This window comes from Bufo bufo, chromosome 2 (assembly GCF_905171765.1).
Source record: "Bufo bufo chromosome 2, aBufBuf1.1, whole genome shotgun sequence".
Classification (NCBI taxonomy): Eukaryota; Metazoa; Chordata; class Amphibia; order Anura; family Bufonidae; genus Bufo; species Bufo bufo.
In genome coordinates this window covers 40,500,615-40,520,198 of record NC_053390.1, presented here as the reverse complement: position 1 = coordinate 40,520,198, position 19,584 = coordinate 40,500,615, and the positions used below count along the sequence as shown (strand labels likewise).

Here is a 19,584-nt window from a genome sequence, read left to right as displayed (position 1 = left end):
GGTATCGCCGCGTCCGTATTGACTGGCTCTATAAACATATCACATAACCTAACCCCTCAGATGAACACAATAAAAAATAAAAACTGTGCTAAATAAACCATTTTTTTGTCACCTTACATCACAAAAAGTACAACAGCAAGCGATCAAAAAGGCATTTGCCCACCAAAATAGTACCAATCTAACCGTAACCTCATCCTGCAAAAGTTTAGACCCTACCTAAGATAATCACCCAAAAACTGAAAAAACTATGGCTCTCAGAATAAGGAGACACTAAAACATGATTTTTTTTTTGTTTCAAAAATGATATTATTGTCTAAAACTTACATAAATAAATAAAAAGTATACATATTAGGTATCGCCGCGTCCGTATCGACCGGCTCTATAAAAATATTACATGATCTAACCCCTCAGATGAACACCATAAAATTTTTTAAATAAAAACGGTGCTAAATAAACCATTTTTTGTCACCTTACATCACAAAAAGTGTAATATCAAGCGATCAAAAAGTCACACCCACCCCAAAATAGTGCCAATAAAACCATCATCTCATCCCGCAAAAATCATACCCTACCCAAGGTAATTGCCCAAAAACTGAAAAATTATGGCTCTCAGACTATGGAAACACTAAAACATGATTTTTTTTGTTTAAAAAAAGAAATCATTGTGTAAAACTTACATAAATAAAATAAAAAGTATACAGATTAGGTATCACCGCATCCGTGACAACCTGGTCTATAAAAATATCACATGATCTAACCTGTCAGACGAATGTTGTAAATAACAAAAAATAAAAACGGTGCCAAAACAGCTATTTCTTGTTACCTTGCCTCACAAAAAGTGTAATATAGAGCAACAAAAAATCATACAGTACAGACCAAAAGTTTGGACACACCTTCTCATTCAAAGAGTTTTCTTTATTTTCATGACTATGAAAATTGTAGATTCATACTGAAGGCATCAAAACTATGAATTAACACATGTGGAATTATATACATAACAAACAAGTGTGAAACAACTGAAAATATGTCATATTCTAGGTTCTTCAAAGTAGCCACCTTTTGCTTTGATTACTGCTTTGCACACTCTTGGCATTCTCTTGATGAGCTCCAAGAGGTAGTCCCCTGAAATGGTTTTCACTTCACAGGTGTGCCCTGTCAGGTTTAATAAGTGGGATTTCTTGCCTTATAAATGGGGTTGGGACCATCAGTTGCGTTGAGGAGAAATCAGGTGGATACACAGCTGATAGTCCTACTGAATAGACTGTTAGAATTTGTATTATGGCAAGAAAAAAGCAGCTAAGTAAAGAAAAACTAGTGGCCATCATTACTTTAAGAAATGAAGGTCAGTCAGTCAGCCAAAAAATTGGGAAAACTTTGAAAGTAAGGGCTATTTGACCATGAAGGAGAGTGATGGGGTGCTGCGCCAGATGACCTGGCCTCCACAGTCACCGGACCTGAACCCAATCGAGATGGTTTGGGGTGAGCTGGACCGCAGAGTGAAGGCAAAAGGGCCAACAAATGCTAAGCATCTCTGGGAACTCCTTCAAGACTGTTGGAAGACCATTTCAGGGGACTACCTGCCAAGAGTGTGTAAAGCAGTAATCAAAGCAAAGGGTGGCTACTTTAAAGAACCTAGAATATGACATATTTTCAGTTGTTTCACACTTGTTTGTTATGTATATAATTCCACATGTGTTAATTCATAGTTTTGATGCCTTCATAGTCATGAAAATAAAGAAAACTCTTTGAATGAGAAGGTGTGTCCAAACTTTTGGTCTGTACTGTATGTACCCTAATCTAGTACCAACAATACTGCCACCTTATCCCGTAGTTTCTAAAATGGGGTCACTTTTTTGGAGTTTCTACTCTAGGGGTGCATCAGGGGGGCTTCAAATGGGACATGGTGTCAAAAAAAAAAGTCCAGCAAAATCTTCCTTCCAAAAACCATATGGCATTTCTTTCCTTCTGCGCCCTGCCGTGTGCCCGTACAGCAGTTTACGACCACATATGGGGGGTTTCTGTAAAATACAGAATCAGGGCCATAAATATTGAGTTTTGTTTGGCTGTTAACCCTTGCTTTGTTACTGGGAAAAATTGATTAAAATGGAAAATTTGCCAAAAAATTTAAATTCTGAAATTTCATCTCCATTTGCCAATAACTCTTGTGGAACACCTAAAGGGCTAACAACTAGGGGTGCACCGAAATGAAAATTCTGGTCCGAAACCGAAACTGAAAATTCAGGATGCCCTTGACCGAAAACCGAAACCGAAACTGCCTTTTTGTCCAAATACTTTTAAAATACTTTTTTTTTAATGATTTTATTAATAATTCTTTTTCATGAATGAAATTCATCTGTGGGTGGCGCTGTTATGGAGAGGGGGATCTGTGGGTGGCGCTGTTATGGAGAGGGGGATCTTTGGGTGGCGCTGTTATGGAGAGGGGGATCTGTGGGTGGCGCTGTTATGGAGAGGGGGATCTGTGGGTGGCGCTGTTATGGAGAGGGGGATCTGTGGGTGGCGCTGTTATGGAGAGGGGGATCTGTGGGTGGCGCTGTTATGGAGAGGGGGATCTGTGGGTGGCGCTGTTATGGAGAGGGGGATCTGTGGGTGGCGCTGTTATGGAGAGGGGGATCTGTGGGTGGCGCTGTTATGGAGAGGGGGATCTGTGCACTGTTATGGAAAGGGGATATGTGCACTGTTATGGGCATAACAGTGCACAGATCCCTTTCCCCATAACAGTGCACAGATCCCTTTCCCCATAACAGTGCACAGATCCCCCCTCCCCATAGCAGTGCCATAGACCGATCCCCCTACCCATAACAGCCCCGGCCCTGCTGCTCACAGCATCACTCACTGCATCTTTATTTTACCTTACAATCGTGACGCTCCAGTAACAACTCTGCAGGCAGAGCGGAGGGCGGCGTAACGTCACTTACTCACGTGACGCACCTGCTCCGCCCACTTTATGAATGAAGGAGGCGGAGCAGGCGCGTCACGTGAGTAAGTGACGTTACGCCGGCCTCCGCTCTGCCTGCAGAGTTGTTAGTTACTGGAGCCTCACGATTGTAAGGTAAAATAAAGATGCAGTGACAAAGTAAACCGCCCGCCCGGCGCCCGCCCGCAGATGGTGGGTGACAAATCCCACACCCCATATTTTCGGCCGATATGTAACAATATCGGCCGAAGTGGATTAGGTGCATTTTCGGCCGATATTTTCGGCTGCCGGAATTTCGGTGCACCCCTACTAACAACGTTTGTAAAATCTGTTTTGAATACCTTGAGGGGTGTAGTTTCTTAGATGGGGTCACTTCTATGGAGTTTCTACTCTAGGGGTGCATCAGGGGGGCTTCAAATGGGACATGGTGTCAAAAAAAACAGTCCAGCAAAATCTGCCTTCCAAAAACAGTATGGCATTCCTTTCCTTCTGCACCCTGCCGTGTGCCCGTACAGTAGTTTACGACCACATATGGGGTGTTTCTGTAAACTACAGAATCAGGGCCATAAATATTGAGTTTTGTTTGGCTGTTAACCCTTGCTTTGTAAAAGAAAAAATATTAAAATGGAAAATCTGCCAAAAAAGTGCAATTTTGAAATTGTATCTCTATTTTCCATTAATTCTTGTGGAACACCTTAAGGGTTAACAAAGTTTGTAAAATCAGTTTTGAATACCTTGAGGGGTGTAGTTTCTTAGATGGGGTCACTTTTTTGGAGTTTCTACTCTAGGGGTGCATCGGGGGGCTTCAAATGGGACATGGTGTCAAAAAATCCAGTCCAGCAAAACCTGCCTTCCAAAAACCATATGGCATTCCTTTCCTTCTGCAACCCTGCCGTGTGCCCGTACAGCGGTTTACGACCACATATGGGGTGTTTCTGTAAACTACAGAATCAGGGCCATAAATATTGAGTTTTGTTTGGCTGTTAACCCTTGCTTTGTAACTGGAAGAAAATTATTAAAATGGAAAATCTGCCAAAAAAGTTAAATTTTGAAATTGTATCTCTATTTTCCATTAATTCCTGTGGAACACCTAAAGGGTTAACAAAGTTTGTAAAATCAGTTTTGAATACCTTGAGGGGTGTAGTTTATAGAATGGGGTCATTTTTGGGTGGTTTCTATTATGTAAGCCTCACAAAGTGACTTCGGACCTGAACTGGTCCTGAAAAAGTGGGTTTTAGAAATTTTCTAAAACATTTCAAGATTTGCTTGTAAACTTCTAAGCCTTCTAACGTCCCCCAAAAATAAAATGGTATTCACAAAATGATCCAAACATGAAGTAGACATATGGGGTATGTCAATTAATAACTATTTTGGGAGTTATTACTATGTATTGTAGAAGTAGAGAAATTGAAAGTTAGAAATTTGCACATTTTTCCAAAATTTTGGTAAATTTGGTATTTTTTTTATAAATAAAAATGATTTTTTTTACTCAATTTTACCAGTGTCATGAAGTACAATATGTGACGAAAAAACAATCTCAGAATGGCCTGGCTAAGTAAAAGCGTCTTAAAGTTATCACCACATAAAGTGACACTGGTCAGATTTGCAAAAAATGGCCTGGTCCTTAAGGTGAAATAAGGCTGTGTCCTGAAGGGGTTAACATGTATAGCTTGGAAGAAAGACGAGACAGAGGGGAGATGAGAGAAACTGCTAAATACATAAAGGGAATCAACAAGGTAAAAGAGGAGAGAATATTTAAAAGAAGAAAAACTGCTACAAGAGGACATAGCTTTAAATTAGAGGGGCAAAGGTTTAAAAGTAATAGCAGGAAGTATTACTTTACTGAGAGAGTAGTGGATGCATGGAATAGCCTTCCTGCAGAAGTGGTAGCTGCAAATACAGTGAAGGAGTTTAAGCATATATGGGATAGGCATAAGGCCATCCTTCATATAAGATAGGGCCAGGGGCTATCCATAGTATTCAGTATATTGGGCAGACTAGATGGGCCAAATGGTTCTTATCTGCCGACACATTCTATGTTTCTATGTCCTTAAGGTGAAAAATGGCAGGGTCCTGAAGGGGTTAATATTTTTGTTGTGTATTTTTTCTTTTTAATGTGATGTGTGCCATTGTACATCTTTATCTGGAATTAACTTACATAGGGCGCTGTGTATTTACATATTTTTCATGTTTTTTTCCAGACATTTTTGAGAAATCTACAGGCCGTACCTAGAGCCTGCTGCGTTTAAAAAAAAAAAGCCACTGGACCCCCAAACCACACCAAAACTGCATCTCCTAATTCCCTGCTAAATTACAGCAGGTAGTGTTGCCCCCCCCCCCCGAAAAAAAACCTATGTTTGGAATATTTAGAACTGCTGCAAAACAAAACTGACTTAGTTGCCCATAGCAACCAATCAGATACCACCTTTCATTTTCCATATGAGCTCTGAAAAATGAAAGGTGGAATCTGATTGGTTGTTATGGGCAGCTAAACCAGTTTTCATGTGTGAAGCAGTTTTTTTTTTCTATAAACTTTATTTAAATTAGATTTTTTTAAGTTCTACCATTGTATTTGACCCAGAGTGCCATAGGGCTTACAGAGGGTGCCCTGCCACTTTCATCAGAACACTTAGGTCAGATGCCGCAGTCAGTAGTTACTGCGCTATCCAAGTCTTTACAACAAGTTGGACAGTAAAATATAGGACATGTTCTATCTTTTACGGTGCGGACATGTGTTTCTGTGGGCTTCCATCCCCGTCCCTCCGCACCGCAAAAGATAGAACAAGTCCTGTCTTTTGCCGTATGTTGTGGATCACGGACTCGTTCAAGTCAGTGGGTCCGGACTGCGATGAGGAGTTCACATGGCCGATGCTCATGTTTTTCTGACCCGCAACTAGCAGTCTGCAACACGGGCACGGCGGCCATGCGGTCGTGTAAATAGGGCCTTAGGGTTCACTAGGCTAAAACGGTCTAGTTTTTATAACCGTTGTGTCAGCACCACCTGGAGGTCACATGTGGTATTACAGTTTAAAAAACATACAAAAAGCACAACAAAACATAAAAATCAGTCCGGCAGTAAATACCACTCCGTATGTAAAGCCGAATTATTCCGCTGTGATTCATTCCGCACATCAAACCGCACGTTACACTTTGTATCATCCATGTTTTTTGCATTCTGTATGGTTTTTTTTTTGTCTAGAAGGTTGTGTGGGGTTCATTGTCTGAGAATTTTTCCAGCTTTTATCTTCATTATTCATGCTCATGCCATGGAAATCCAAACGAGATGGTGCCCGCTGCTCTGATTAACTCTAATTAGAGTTTTATAATGAGTGTCGCACCCCGGAACAGCGGGGGACGGAATAAATACCCGGTGACATACTTTACTCCTCGTTATTGTTCGCAGTTATCATCCTGTGAAGCAGTGACTGAGGCGGAGACAATGGTTTAGTGAGATGGGAACAACTGCGGCAGGAAATGTACGTGACGGTAAATGGCAACGAAAACTTCACTCAAAATTCTCCTTCTTTTTTTCGTAGAACATTGACCCAAATAGTCAAAGCTGGATTTCATCCAACCGGGCCATTTACAAAAGGGAAATTACAGTTTTTGTGACTAATTTTTATTAAGAAAAAATAAAACCAATTAAAAGAAATTACACAAAATATGCAAAAATTCTATTTTTATAAAATATCAGTTTTGCTTTTGCTTTCTGTTAGGAGATATGCAGGAGATGAGGACTCTGATGACCTTCACGATGAGGTAGATGATCGCAGCGACACAGGCTGAGATAAATACGATGACGTCCAGGAGGTGCTGCTGATACCAGGGCTGTTGGTAAGAATAGGGCCTAAGATGGCCGCCTCCGCCGGACTGGATGATGTGCTCCACCCATCGTACTAACTGCTGGTCGGGGGGGAATGGACGTGAGCGCAGGATGGTGCTCTGCTTCGCTGCTGACGTCTTGTAGCTGTATGAAAAAAAGAAAGTTATTTGTCCAAAATAATGTCACCCCTCTAACATTAAGGCTCCTCTGCGACATTTGGTCAAAACGAAGCTTTACCGGGAATCGTATGCAACTGCCATGATTTTTTGCAGATGCAATTTTCTTTCCTTTGGGGCAGAGGTGCACAACCTGTAGCACAGGGACCACTTGCAGAGGCCCACCACCATAGATCAGTGCAGGGCTACATGACAGCGCCCTCTAGTGGCTGCTCACTTCTAACTTTCCTGTCTTGTGTGACTAGCATTGTTGTGGGGGCACTGTATGACTGGTACTGTTATAGAAGCCCATTGTGTGGCTGCCGCTGTTATGGGTTCACTCTATGACTGGTACTGTTACAGAAGCCCACTGTATGGCTAGCACTGTTGTGGGGGCATTGTGTGGTGAGCTTTGTTGGAGAGGTCACTGTTTGGCTGGCACTGTTGTGGGGACACTGTATGGCTGGCACTGTTGTCGTGGACACTGTCTGGCTAGCATTGCTGTGAGAGGACTGTTTGACTGGTACTGTTAAAGGGGACCACTGTATGGCTAGTGCTGTTGTGGGGGCACTGTGTGGCCAGCACAGCTGTGGGAAGCGCAATATGTGGATGGCAGTGTTGTGATGGTCCACTCTGTATCTGGCACAACTGTGAGGGGACACTATGTGGCTGGCACTGTTGTGAGGGAGCCTGTATGATTGGCACTGCTGTGAGGGGGCACTATGTGGCTGGCACCATTGTGAGGGAGCCTGTGTGACTGACCCTGTTGTGAGAGGGTATGTGTGACTGGCACTATTGTGAGGGGGCACTGTGTGGCTGGCACTATTGTGTGGGGTACTCTGTGACTAGCACTGTTGTGAGGGGGCACTGTATGTCTGGCACTGTTGTGAGGGAGCACTGTATGGTCGGCACTGTTGTGAGGGGGCACTGTGTGGCTGGCACTGTTGTGTGGGGTACTATGTGACTGGCACTGTTGTGAGGGGGCAATGTTGTGAGGGGGCACTGTGTGGCCGGCACTGCTGTGAGTGGGCACTGTGTGGCTGGCACTGTTGCGGGGTGCACTGTGTGGCTGGCACTGTTGTAATGGTGCACTGGCTGGCACTGTTCTGGGGTGCACTGTGTGGCTGGCACTGTTGTGGTTTGCACTGTGTGGCTGGCACTGTTGTGAGGGGCACTGTGTGACCAGCACTGTAGTGAGCGGCACTGTGTGACTAGCACTGTTGTCAGCGGGCACTGTGTGGCTACAACTGTTGTAAGGTGCACTGTGTGGCTGGCACTGTTGTGTCTGGTACTATGTGACTGGCACTGTTGTGAGGGGCACTGTGTGACTGGCACAGTTGTGGGAGGGAAGCTGTGAACGGCACTGTTGTGAGGGGCACTGTGTGGCTGGCACTGTTGCATAGGGTACTATGGGACTGGCACTAGGGTATGGGGCACTGTGTGGCTGGCACTGTTGTGAGGGGCACTGTGTGGATGAAACAGTTGTGAGGGGCACTGTGTGGATGGCACTGTTGTGAGCGGCACTATGTGGCTGGCACTGTTGTGAAGGGCACTGTGTGGATGGCACTGTTGTGAGGGGTACTATGTGACTGGCAGTGTTGTGAGGGGGCACTGTGTGGCTGAGGTGTGAGACTGGCACTGTTGTGAGGGGTGGGACACTGTAAGAACAGCACTGTTGTGAGAGGCTACTGTGCGGCTGCCATATATTCCATAAACTACCGGTAACATGCGCACCTACCTAGTCTTTTTTTCTCTTGTGTGCCAAAAAGCCCCTCCCCTTTTCCTTAGGGCCTACTATTAATTTGCCGAAAATTCTGACATGGGAATACCCCAGTAGCGATGCCCATGTGATGAGAGCAGGGCAATAGCGTTGCCTTCTGATGACTCCCGTCTGCACCATACAGTTACAACAGGGGTCTGTAAGGGGTTAAAGCAATAATCCAACCTACCGGCTATTCTCTATTATTTCTCGCATGGTGTTTGCAAAGTTCTCGGCCTCCATTAGATCTGGTGGAATAAATGTTCCCATGTCCTTTGCTTTAATGCGGACCATATTTTCATATTGGTCTCCAAAAAGTGGGATCCCCACCACGGGAACTCCGTGGTACACGGCTTCCATCAGACTATTCATTCCTCCATGTGTCACCAGAAGGCGCGCTTTGGGGTGGCCTACAATGAAAAATACGTAACAGACATTAATATTTGATGCCATGAAAAACTCAGTTATACAGTATTTAGGTTTCTTTCAACATTTTGCAAATTGGAGATAAGAAAACTTGAATTTCCAGTTATTTCATGTCGTCTCCTCCATTTCTGTGCAGTGCTTACTGCTTTCAAAATTCTACTGGTTGCCCCTGGTAACAGACAGCGGTTTAGCTCCATCTCGTTGTCAGACTGTTATAGATAATAGTTTAGCTATAACTGTGTAATCTGGGCTCCCACAATGCACTGCCCTCTGGTCACGGAAAACCAACGAGCTCTGGATTTAGTTTTAGACATGAATGAGAAGAAAACATCACTGAAAATCAGCACAAAACAAGCAAAATAGTTACAAAAGAAATATAATTTTTGGAAATAGTTGTTGAAGGCCAAAACTGCCCACCATCTAGTACTTTTTGACCTAGCTGTTAGGTGTTGGAAGCGGTGTGCTGTCGGTGTGTACTTCAACTAATTCATATTAATTGTAGTGTTATATCTAGTATCTACTTAGTGTACTTTGCTGCCTTCTAGTGGTCAATGTTATATTTGGTTTATGAAGTTATCTATGCTGTAATTTCCATGTTATTAACCCTAACCCTGTAACTTGTCCTCCTTTGTGAGTTCACATCCTATGTCCTTCAGTCTTTTCCTGTTTGTCAGACATGCATTACACAGCTGGAGAGAGGAAGCTGAACTCGGCTCTCTGCTTCATTTATGCGAATAAACTAAGTGGCACGTCATAGACGTGAAACAAAGCAAGTCTCGCAATATTTGCCGCAAGTATGCAAAGACCTCCTCGGAGTCCATACATTTTAAGGTAGGACGGAGGCTGTATTGCTAAGAAAGTTTTCAAAGGAATCTTTTTTCGGATACAGCAATCCTCACCAGATTCGCTCAACACTAATTATTTCTCGAAGTAAATTCAATAAATTACCTAAAGGCATAGCCATTGCATCTCTTCCACTGGAATTCTACATGCAACTGGTGTCACTAGGGGAATGATTATAGCGAGTTCAATCTTCCATTGCTTGTACAAAAGATTGCCACTCACACTTATCAGAGATTTTTCTCACGTACATACTGTAGGTGGCAAAATGCAGTGGGTACTTGACGATATGCACACATGATGTACAGGCTCCTGACAGTCCAGACAGACCACCCTTAGTGAGGATCGTTTGATCCACTGAGAAGCACAAGCAGCTCCGAGAATTTTGTTGTCCACCATCCACACACAGGGGGCCTCTTCATTACAAATTCCTATCTCTGCCCGGTCCATTTCCAGGCACTTAGCAGAAGAAAATCTGGTGTCACAGCGTCCATTACATGTCCACCCACTATGTGGTATTCAACTAACACCTCAATACAGTACTCAAATAATACTGCTATACAATGCCAATAATGGACTAAATGGAAATATAGCATCCAATAAACAGAGATCTTTATGAAAGCATAATAAAAACGGAAAAACAGGACAGCAAAGTGTCTATGTGTTTCGGATCTATACACACTGATCCTTACCCATAAGTGTAGATCGGAAACGCTGTAAAGCGTATATTCCGCCACACAATGACAACTATCTGCAGCAGATCACTTTATATTTCAGATCTGAACGGTTCTTACCCAACAAATCGTTCTGGGACAACCAGTCCATGATCCTGACATTATGGGAGAGGTTCAGTTCTTTCGGCCAGCGTGACTTGTCATATCTCCAAATGACTTTCTGAGGGATCTTAGCAAATCCATCATTCATCGCCTTCAGAAATTCCACTAGAGGCAGTGAAGAAATCATTGACCCCAGTGTCACCACTATAAAGCCAGACTCTCCCGATTCTGCTATAAAGTCTTCTAGTTCCTGCAGAGTACAAAACAGTAAAATAATAACAGCATATTAGACAGTAAACTTATTAGTGAGTGACCAATGCCAGGTAGCTGCTGCCAAGGCAAGTAAAATAATGGGATGCATCATGGAGTGAATTCTGATTGCCGTAGTTGGAATTGGGAAGGAATTTTCCCCCTAATATGAGGCAATTGGGATCCGCCTAGTATGGGGTGTTTTGCCATCTTCTAGATCCACATTTTAGGATTGTAGGTTAGGCATGATGGACCTTTGTCTCAACAGGATAAATTATGTCTTCATTTTCAAAATGAGCTGAGATGTGTGTTACTCTCCCCACCACAGAGACCCCACATACAGTGCCAGTCATAGTGCCTCCTGTATAGTGGTGGCCAGACTGCCCCTTATAAAGTGTCAGCCACAACTCATATAGTAGCCCTGTATACAGTGTGAGACCCAATGCCCTGTACAGTATATATTGTAAGCAGTAGTACCACTTATACACTTTCTATATAGTGCCAGACCGTATATCCGAATACAGTATCAGACCCTATCCCCTTTATACAGTATCAGGCCCTGTACCCCTTATACAGTGTCAGACCCAATTCCATGTATACAGTATGAGACCATATCCCCCTTATTCAGTTAGTACCTATATCCCTTATATAGCATCAGACCCTATACCCCTTTATACAGTGTCAGGCCCTATACGCCTTATACAGTATCAGACCCTATCCCACTTATACAGTATCAGACACTATCCCACTTATACAGCATCATACCCTATTCCCCTTATACAGTATCAGACCCTATACCCCTTATGCAGTATCAGACCCTATACCCCTTATGCAGTATCAATCCCTATACCCCTTATACAGTATAAGACCCTATACCGCTTATACAGTATCAGACCCTATACCCCTTATAGTGTCAGACCCTATACGCCTTATACAGTATCAGCCCTTGTACCCCTTATACAGTATCAGACCCTATACCCCTTATACAGTATAAGACCCTATACCCCTTATACAGTATCAGACCCTATACCCCTTATACAGTATAAGACCCTATACCCCTTATACAGTATAAGACCCTATACACCTTATACAGTATAAGACCCTATACACCTTATACAGTATAAGACCCTACACTCATTATACAGTATCAGACCCTATACCCCTTATACAGTATAAGACCCTGCACTCATTATACAGTATCAGACCCTATACCCCTTATACAGTATAAGACCCTATACCCCTTGTACAGTATAAAACCCTATACCCCTTATACAGTATAAGACCCTGCACTCATTATACAGTATCAGACCCTATTCCCCTTATACAGTATCAGCCCTATACCGCTTATACAATGACAGTCTCTATACCACTTATGCAGCATCATACCCTATACCGCTTATAAAATATCAGACCCTATATTCCATATACAGTATCAGACCCTATACCCCTTATACAGTATCACCCGCGACAGGTGGCAGGAGATCGGTGAGACTGGCAACACGTGATTTGATCTGACATGTTTTCTGTTTGGATCAAATGACATCTGTGTTGTTTCTGGTCCTTGCCTTGCCACACCTTCTTTCCACGCATGCAGTTGCCCGCGGTCTAGTCTTGTGGTCAATCACAGGTGAGGGCTGTTAGTATGATGCCTCACGTGTGGTTGCCGCTGGCAATATGATGTTATTTGGCAGTATAGCAGCCTGAGCTGGTTCCTAGGCAGCTTGCTGTCAAGTGCATGCGGTTGCACCTGGCAACCTATCTTGGTAGGTGTGCACTTTGTATGTTTGGTGTGCACGAGATTTAAATTATGTGTGCATTTCCCCTTTAAGTGACAATTACCTTCTTTGGTGTTGGAAGGGTTAATTCCTTTCCTAGTATGTCTGTGTGGGTGTGGCTACTTGGGCTATTTAGCCTCTGCTGGAAGCCTGTAGCTGAGGGGTACTCCAGGCATGTTATGCTGGAGTCATCCTCCTGGTATCCTGATGCCATCTATCCAGTGAGGGCCACCCTTGTGGTCAGACAAAAACTAATGTATTGATGTTATGCTTATGTTTGTGTGGAGTCTCACCTTATTGAAGCTATGGATCTGGTTCCTGTGTGTTTAGATGTGTGTGTGCTGTCTCCCTTTGTGTTTGGTGTGGACATCAGCATTTGAGCACGGGTTCCAGTCAGTGTGTCTGTGGCAGGTAGGTGTGGAAGTGGTTTCACTCATCTGCCATATCCATATGTTGTATATGTTTCCCTTTCCTTGCAGCTTGGCCAGTTTAGACTCCTGTTCATCCGTGTCTAGGAGGAACAGGTCGTCTTACCCTGCTCCTAATCCAGGGATTTCCTGAGGGCTAGTAGGGACCTGAGGTTCCTGAGTATGAGCCCTCCTACCATCTGGGTTGGCTCATACGGTTAGGAGTCAGGGTCAGAGTTAGGGACGCTTTAGGAGGTGACCTGCTCCCTGATTCTGTTGTCCTGGCCTAGCAGCTTCCTTATTCCTATAACATCGTACGGTTGAGGGTTTCCCCCACTCTCAGCCGTGACAGTGTGGCTATTATGATAATTTAACCTTCTCTATTTATTGTTGTTTCTCCCACTATGCTATGCGGTCTATAGCTTCTGTTTGAGTTGTGGATAGCTGGTGTGTGGATCTCGGCTGAGTTCCTGGTGCTGCCATAGCCACTTGAAGTTAAGTTTTTTTCTTTCCCTTTTGTATTTTGTTTGGGTTATTTTGCGTGTTGCATTTCCCTGTCATTTGTATTAAGGCCTGAGGGAGACTCCTGTTCATCCTTCCTTTTGAAGGAACAGGTTGTCTCAGTCCTGACATTAGTACCAGGGTCCTATAGGGTGAGTTAGGACATTAGGTATTCCTGTGTATGAACTCAGCTACCTCTGGGGTCTGTTAATACTGGTAGTCAGTCAGGACTTTGATTAGGGTTTTACTAGGAGGTGTCCATCTCCTTTCCCTAGTTTCCAGGTCTTATTCCCTCACCCCTTTCCCTCCTATGTTCAGTGTGGTGTTTCCCTCCCACACCCGAATGTGACAATCAGACTCTATACCCTTTATACACTGACAGTCTTTATACCACTTATGAAGCATCATACCCTATACGCCTTATACAGTATCAGACCCTATACGCCTTATACAGTATCAGGCTTTATACCACTTATACAGTATCATACCCTATACCGCTTATACAGTATTAGACCCTATTCTACTTATACAGCATCAGACCCTATTCTCCTTATACAGTATCAGACCCTATAGCGCTTATACAGTATCAGACCCTATACCCATTATACAGTATCAGGCCCTATACCCCTTATACAGTATCAGGCCCTATACTCCTTATACAGTATCAGGCTTTAAACCGCTTATACAGTATCAGACCCTATACTGCTTATACAGTATCAGACCCTATTCTCCTTATACAGTATCAGACCCTATTCTCCTTATACAGAATCAGACCCTATAGCGCTTATACAGTATCAGACCATATACCCATTATACAGTATCAGACCCTATACCCCTTATACAGTATCACGCCCTATACTCCTTATACAGTATCAGGCTTTATACCGCTTATACAGTATCAGACCCTATACTGCTTATACAGTATCAGACCCTATTCCCCTTATACAGTATCAGACTTTATACCGCTTATACAGTATCATACCCTATACCGCTTATACAGTATCAGACCCTATTCTCCTTATACAGTATCAGACCCTATAGCGCTTATACAGTATCAGACCCTATACCCATTATACAGTATCAGGCCCTATACCCCTTATACAGTATCAGACCCTATACCCATTATACAGTATCAGACCCTATACCCCTTATACAGTATCAGACCCTATACTCCTTATACAGTATCAGGCTTTATACCGCTTATACAGTATCAGGCCCTATTCCCCTTATACAGTATCAGACCATATACCGCTTATACAGTATCAGACCATATACCGCTTATACAGTATCAGACCATATACCGCTTATACAGTATCAGACCATATACCGCTTACAAAGTATCAGACCCTATACCCCTTATACAGTATCAGACCCTATCCCACTTATACAGTATCAGACCCTATCCCACTTATACAGTATCAGACCCTCTCCCCCATTATATCGTATCAGACCCTATTCCCCTTATACAGTATCAGACACAACTTCATATCACATTAGTAAGCCCCCTCGAGTGGGAGCTCGGAATCAGAAAAAACTGATCTCCGACCGCTATAAAGAAATATGGACATTATACTCACTTGAGTTACCGGCTTTGCAGGCCTGGCCAATAGTCCTCCAATGTACTGAATATTTGGTAAAAGTGGTCGAGGGAACTCAATGCTGAAGTCTATGTTGTAGATCCAGAGCTCAGCCTTTTTATGCAGGTCAGCAATGGATGGTCTGGAGCCCACAGGAAAGTGCTCATCAATGACCTTCTCAAACAACGCATCCATTTGCCTCTCTACTACGTATGATCCCAGGTACATGAAGGTGTTCTTCAAACGTCCAAAGAAATCCATGCGGTCAGTGAGGTGGGAGTTAAATAATGGTACGTAGGACAGAGGACCTTCTATCCCGACCTTGCCGGCATTCATGAAGATCCCAGGGAAGAAAGCGATGTAAGGAACTCCCAGCTTCTCCATGGCCAGGAAAGAACAAGGGTTGAAGCCTTCGACGACTGCTAGGTCATACTTTTCCTCCTTTAAGAAGTTGAGTATATCAGATTGATGCAGAGTTATATTACACTGATAGGAGAGCTCATTGAGGAATTTCAAGAAGATGTGTAGATTGCTTCTGTAGACAGAGAAACAAGACCGTATGAGATGCAGTATTCAGGTGGCCCGGAGTAACAAAGATGGCTGCTTTCTTCCAAAAACGGCGCCACACCTATCGACTGGTTGTGTGTGGTACAGCAGCTCAGTCACATTCAATTCTGTATTAGCTTAGATGCAATACCACACATGCCCTTTGGACAGCTGCGACGCTGTTTCTGGAAGAAAGCATCCATGTTCTTTTCGTTTTGAACAGGCCCTTCAAAGGTGTCCGTAGGTTGTGTCTGATATTGCAGCTCAGCTCCATTGGCATGAATTGTACTGAACCACAATATCATATACAACCTAGGGACAGGTCTCATGTGCCAGTAATAAGCCCCCCCATCATGTGCCAGTAATAAGCCCCCCCATCATGTGCCAGTAATAAGCCCCCCCATCATGTGCCAGTAACAAGAGCCCCCCCAATGTGCCAGTAACAAGAGCCCCCCTAATGTGCCTGTAATAAGCCCCCCATCATGTGCCAGTAATAAGCCCCCCATCATGTGCCAGTAATAAGCCCCCCCATCATGTGCCAGTAATAAGCCCCCCCAATGTGCCAGTAACAAGAGCCCCCCTAATGTGCCTGTAAAACAATTTAAAAAAAAAAAAAAAAAACACTTATACTTACCTCCATGTCAGCAATGCGATGCAGGCCTCTTCCGGCCTGTGTCCCGCGCTGTATGGCTCAGGCGGCGCGATGACGTCATCGCACCGCCTGCGCCGGCCTCTGATAGGCTGCAGGCACTAGGCCGGCAGCCTATCAGAGGAAGGGGAAGGGACACGCCTCTCCCTCCCCTGCCGCAGCACAGGCAGATGTCTATGGAGATGAGCGCAATGGAAGCGCTCATCTCCCTGATGTGCCCGGCTGCAGCCGCTCAGTTGGGGGGGCACAGCGTGATGTAGGGGGGGGGCCATGGCCCCCTCTGGCCCCCCCGGCAACGCCACTGCTGTCAAGGGGGTGATATGCTGTGAAAGTCACTGTTAAAGGGGAAGGCTGCTGTAAAGGTCAAAGTTAAGGGGGTGGGCTGCTGTGGAGGTCCAATTTTAAGGGACGGGGCACTTTTACCTATATAAAAAAAAAACACTTATACTTACCTCCAGCGATGCGATGCAGGCCTCTTCCGGCCTGTGTCCCTCGCTATACGGTTCAGGCGGCGCGATGATGTCATTGCGCCGTCTGCACCGGCCTAGTGCTGGCAGCCTATCAGAGGAACAGGAGGGGACACACCTCTCCCTCCCCTGCCGTAGCATAGACATCTGTATCGCCGTCCTGAGGACGGCGATACAGATGACTATGGGGATGAACGCTTCCACAATGGAAGCGCTCATCTCCTGCTGTGCCCTGCCGCTGTCCGCCCCCACTTGTCACCAGGGCCGCAGTCTTGCGGCACTCAGGCCTGCCGGCCTAACGGGAAATTTCCCGGTATCCCGGCAGGCCAGTTTGGCCCTGGCAGAAGGATACGGCTTCGCTCGGGTATATTTAATCAATTTCACTTAATGTTTGTGTGTGTCGTTAAAAGATATCAACACTATCCACTTTAACAGTGACATCTACAGCACCCTGCCCCCAAAACTGTGACCTCCACCCCTTAACACTGACCCCCGCTGGAGGCCGGCAGGCCTGAGTGCCGCAAGGCTGCGGCCCTGGTGACAAGTGGGGGCGGACGGCGGCAGGGCACAGCAGGAGATGAGCGCTTCCATTGTGGAAGCGTTCATCCCCATAATCATAATGGGGGGGCTACTGGAACATGATAAGTGGGGGCTACTGGCACATAAGGACCACTACTGGCACATAAGGACGGCTACTGGCACATAAGGGGGGGCTACTGGCACATGATAAGGGGGGCTACTGGCACATAAGGGGGGCTACTGGCACATGGGGGGCTACTGGCACATGATAAGGGGGCTACTGGCACATAAGGGGGCTACTGGCACATGATAAGAGGGCTACTGGCACATGATAAGGGGCGGCTACTGGCACATGATAAGGGGCGGCTACTGGCCCATAAGGGGGCTACTGGCACATAAGGGGGACTACTGGCACATAAGGGGGACTACTGGCACATAATGGGGACTACTGGCACATGATAGGGGGGGACTCTGGCTACTAGCACATGATATGGGGGGGCTCTGGCTGCTGGCACATGATGGTGGGGGGCTCTTATTACTGGCACATGATTGGGGGGCATCTATGGGGGCACATCTTACTGGCACATGATTGGGAGGCATCTATTGGGGCACTTATTACTGGCAGATTATTGGGTGGCACTATAGGGGCATCTACTGAGGCTAAAAAGAAGGGGTATTTTATATAGGGGGCTCTGTATAGGGGCATTTTATACTGGGACACATTATGGTGGCTACTATGTGGAATGGGGGGGCACTATGGGGTCATCTACGGGGGCACTTAGAAGGGGTATTTTATATTGGCACATTATGGGAACATTAGCTCAACTGGGGGCATTACAAAGGGGTATGTTTTGCACATTATAAGGCCTAATGCACACAACAGTATTTTTTCACGGTCCGCAACCGTTTTTTTGGCCGTGGGTCTTCCTTGATTTTTGGAGGATCCACGGACATGAAAAAGTCATTTTGGTGTCCACCTGGCCGTGCGGAGGCAAACGGATCCGTCCTGACTTACAATGCAAGTCAATGTGGACGGATCCGTTTGACATTGACACAATATGGTGCAATTGCAAACGGATCCGTCCCCCATTGACTTTCAATGTAAAGTCAGGAGTTAATATACCATCGGATCTGAGTTTTCTCCAATCCGATGGTATATTTTAACTTGAAGCGTCCCCATCACCATGGGAAAGCCTCTATGTTAGAACATACTGTTGGATATGAGTTAGATCGTGAAACTCAGATCCGACAGTATATTCTAACACAGAGGCGTTCCTATGGTGATGGGGACGCTTCAAGTTAGAATATACTAAGAACTATGTACATGACTGCCCCCTGCTGCCTGGCAGCACCCGATCTCTTACAGGGGGCTGTGATCCGCACAATTAACCCCTCAGGTGCTGCACCTGAGGGGGGTTAATTGTGCATATCATAGTCCCCTGTAAGAGATCAGGGGCTGCCAGGCAGCAGGGGGCAGACCCCCCTCGGCCCCCCCTCCCTCCCTCCCTCCCTCCCTCTATTGTATTAATTTCATTGGTGGCACAGTGTGCGGCCCCCCCCCCGGCCCCCCTCCCTCCCTCTATTGTATTATTTTCATTGGTGGCACAGTGTGCGGCCCCCCGGCCCCCCTCCCTCCCTCTATTGTATTATTTTCATTGGTGGCACAGTGTGCGGCCTCCCCTCTCCCCCGATCATTGGTGGCAGCGGAGAGTTCCGATCGGAGTCCCAGTTTAATCGCTGGGGCTCCGATCGGTAACCATGGCAACCAGGACGCTACTGCAGTCGTGGTTGCCATGGTTACTTAGCAATATTAGAAGCATCATACTTACCTGCTGCGCTGTCTGTGACCGGCCGGGAGCTCCTCCTACTGGTAAGTGACAGGTCTGTGCGGCGCATTGCTTAATGATCTGTCACTTACCAGTAGGAGGAGCTCCCGGCCGGTCACAGACAGCGCAGCAGGTAAGTATGATGCTTCTAATATTGCTAAGTAAGGGGAGGCCGCACACTGTGCCACCAATGAAAATAATACAATAGAGGGATGGAGGGGGGGGGGGCCGGGGGGGCCGCACACTGTGCCACCAATGAAAATAATACAATAGAGAGAGGGAGGGGGGCCGGGGGCGGGCCGCACACTGGCCACCAATGAAAATAATACAATAGAGGGAGTGGGGGCCGGGGGG

The 19,584-nt window shown here is 45.4% G+C and overlaps 1 protein-coding gene across 1 annotated transcript in view; it reads right to left on the bottom strand.

Moving 5' to 3' along the window:
• Window positions 1-6,538: 6,538 nt before the first annotated feature.
• The window catches only part of UGT3A1 (UDP glycosyltransferase family 3 member A1), a 49,274-nt gene continuing 36,228 nt past the window's right edge, over window positions 6,539-19,584 (bottom strand). The window contains exons 4-7 of the mRNA XM_040420973.1: window positions 15,224-15,758; window positions 10,733-10,964; window positions 8,863-9,082; window positions 6,539-6,902 (exon numbers count right to left, since the gene is read on the bottom strand). Of these exons, the coding sequence (XP_040276907.1) occupies window positions 6,626-6,902; window positions 8,863-9,082; window positions 10,733-10,964; window positions 15,224-15,758 (1,264 nt within the window). The 3' untranslated portion in view covers window positions 6,539-6,625. The remainder of the gene's footprint in view (window positions 6,903-8,862; window positions 9,083-10,732; window positions 10,965-15,223; window positions 15,759-19,584) is intronic.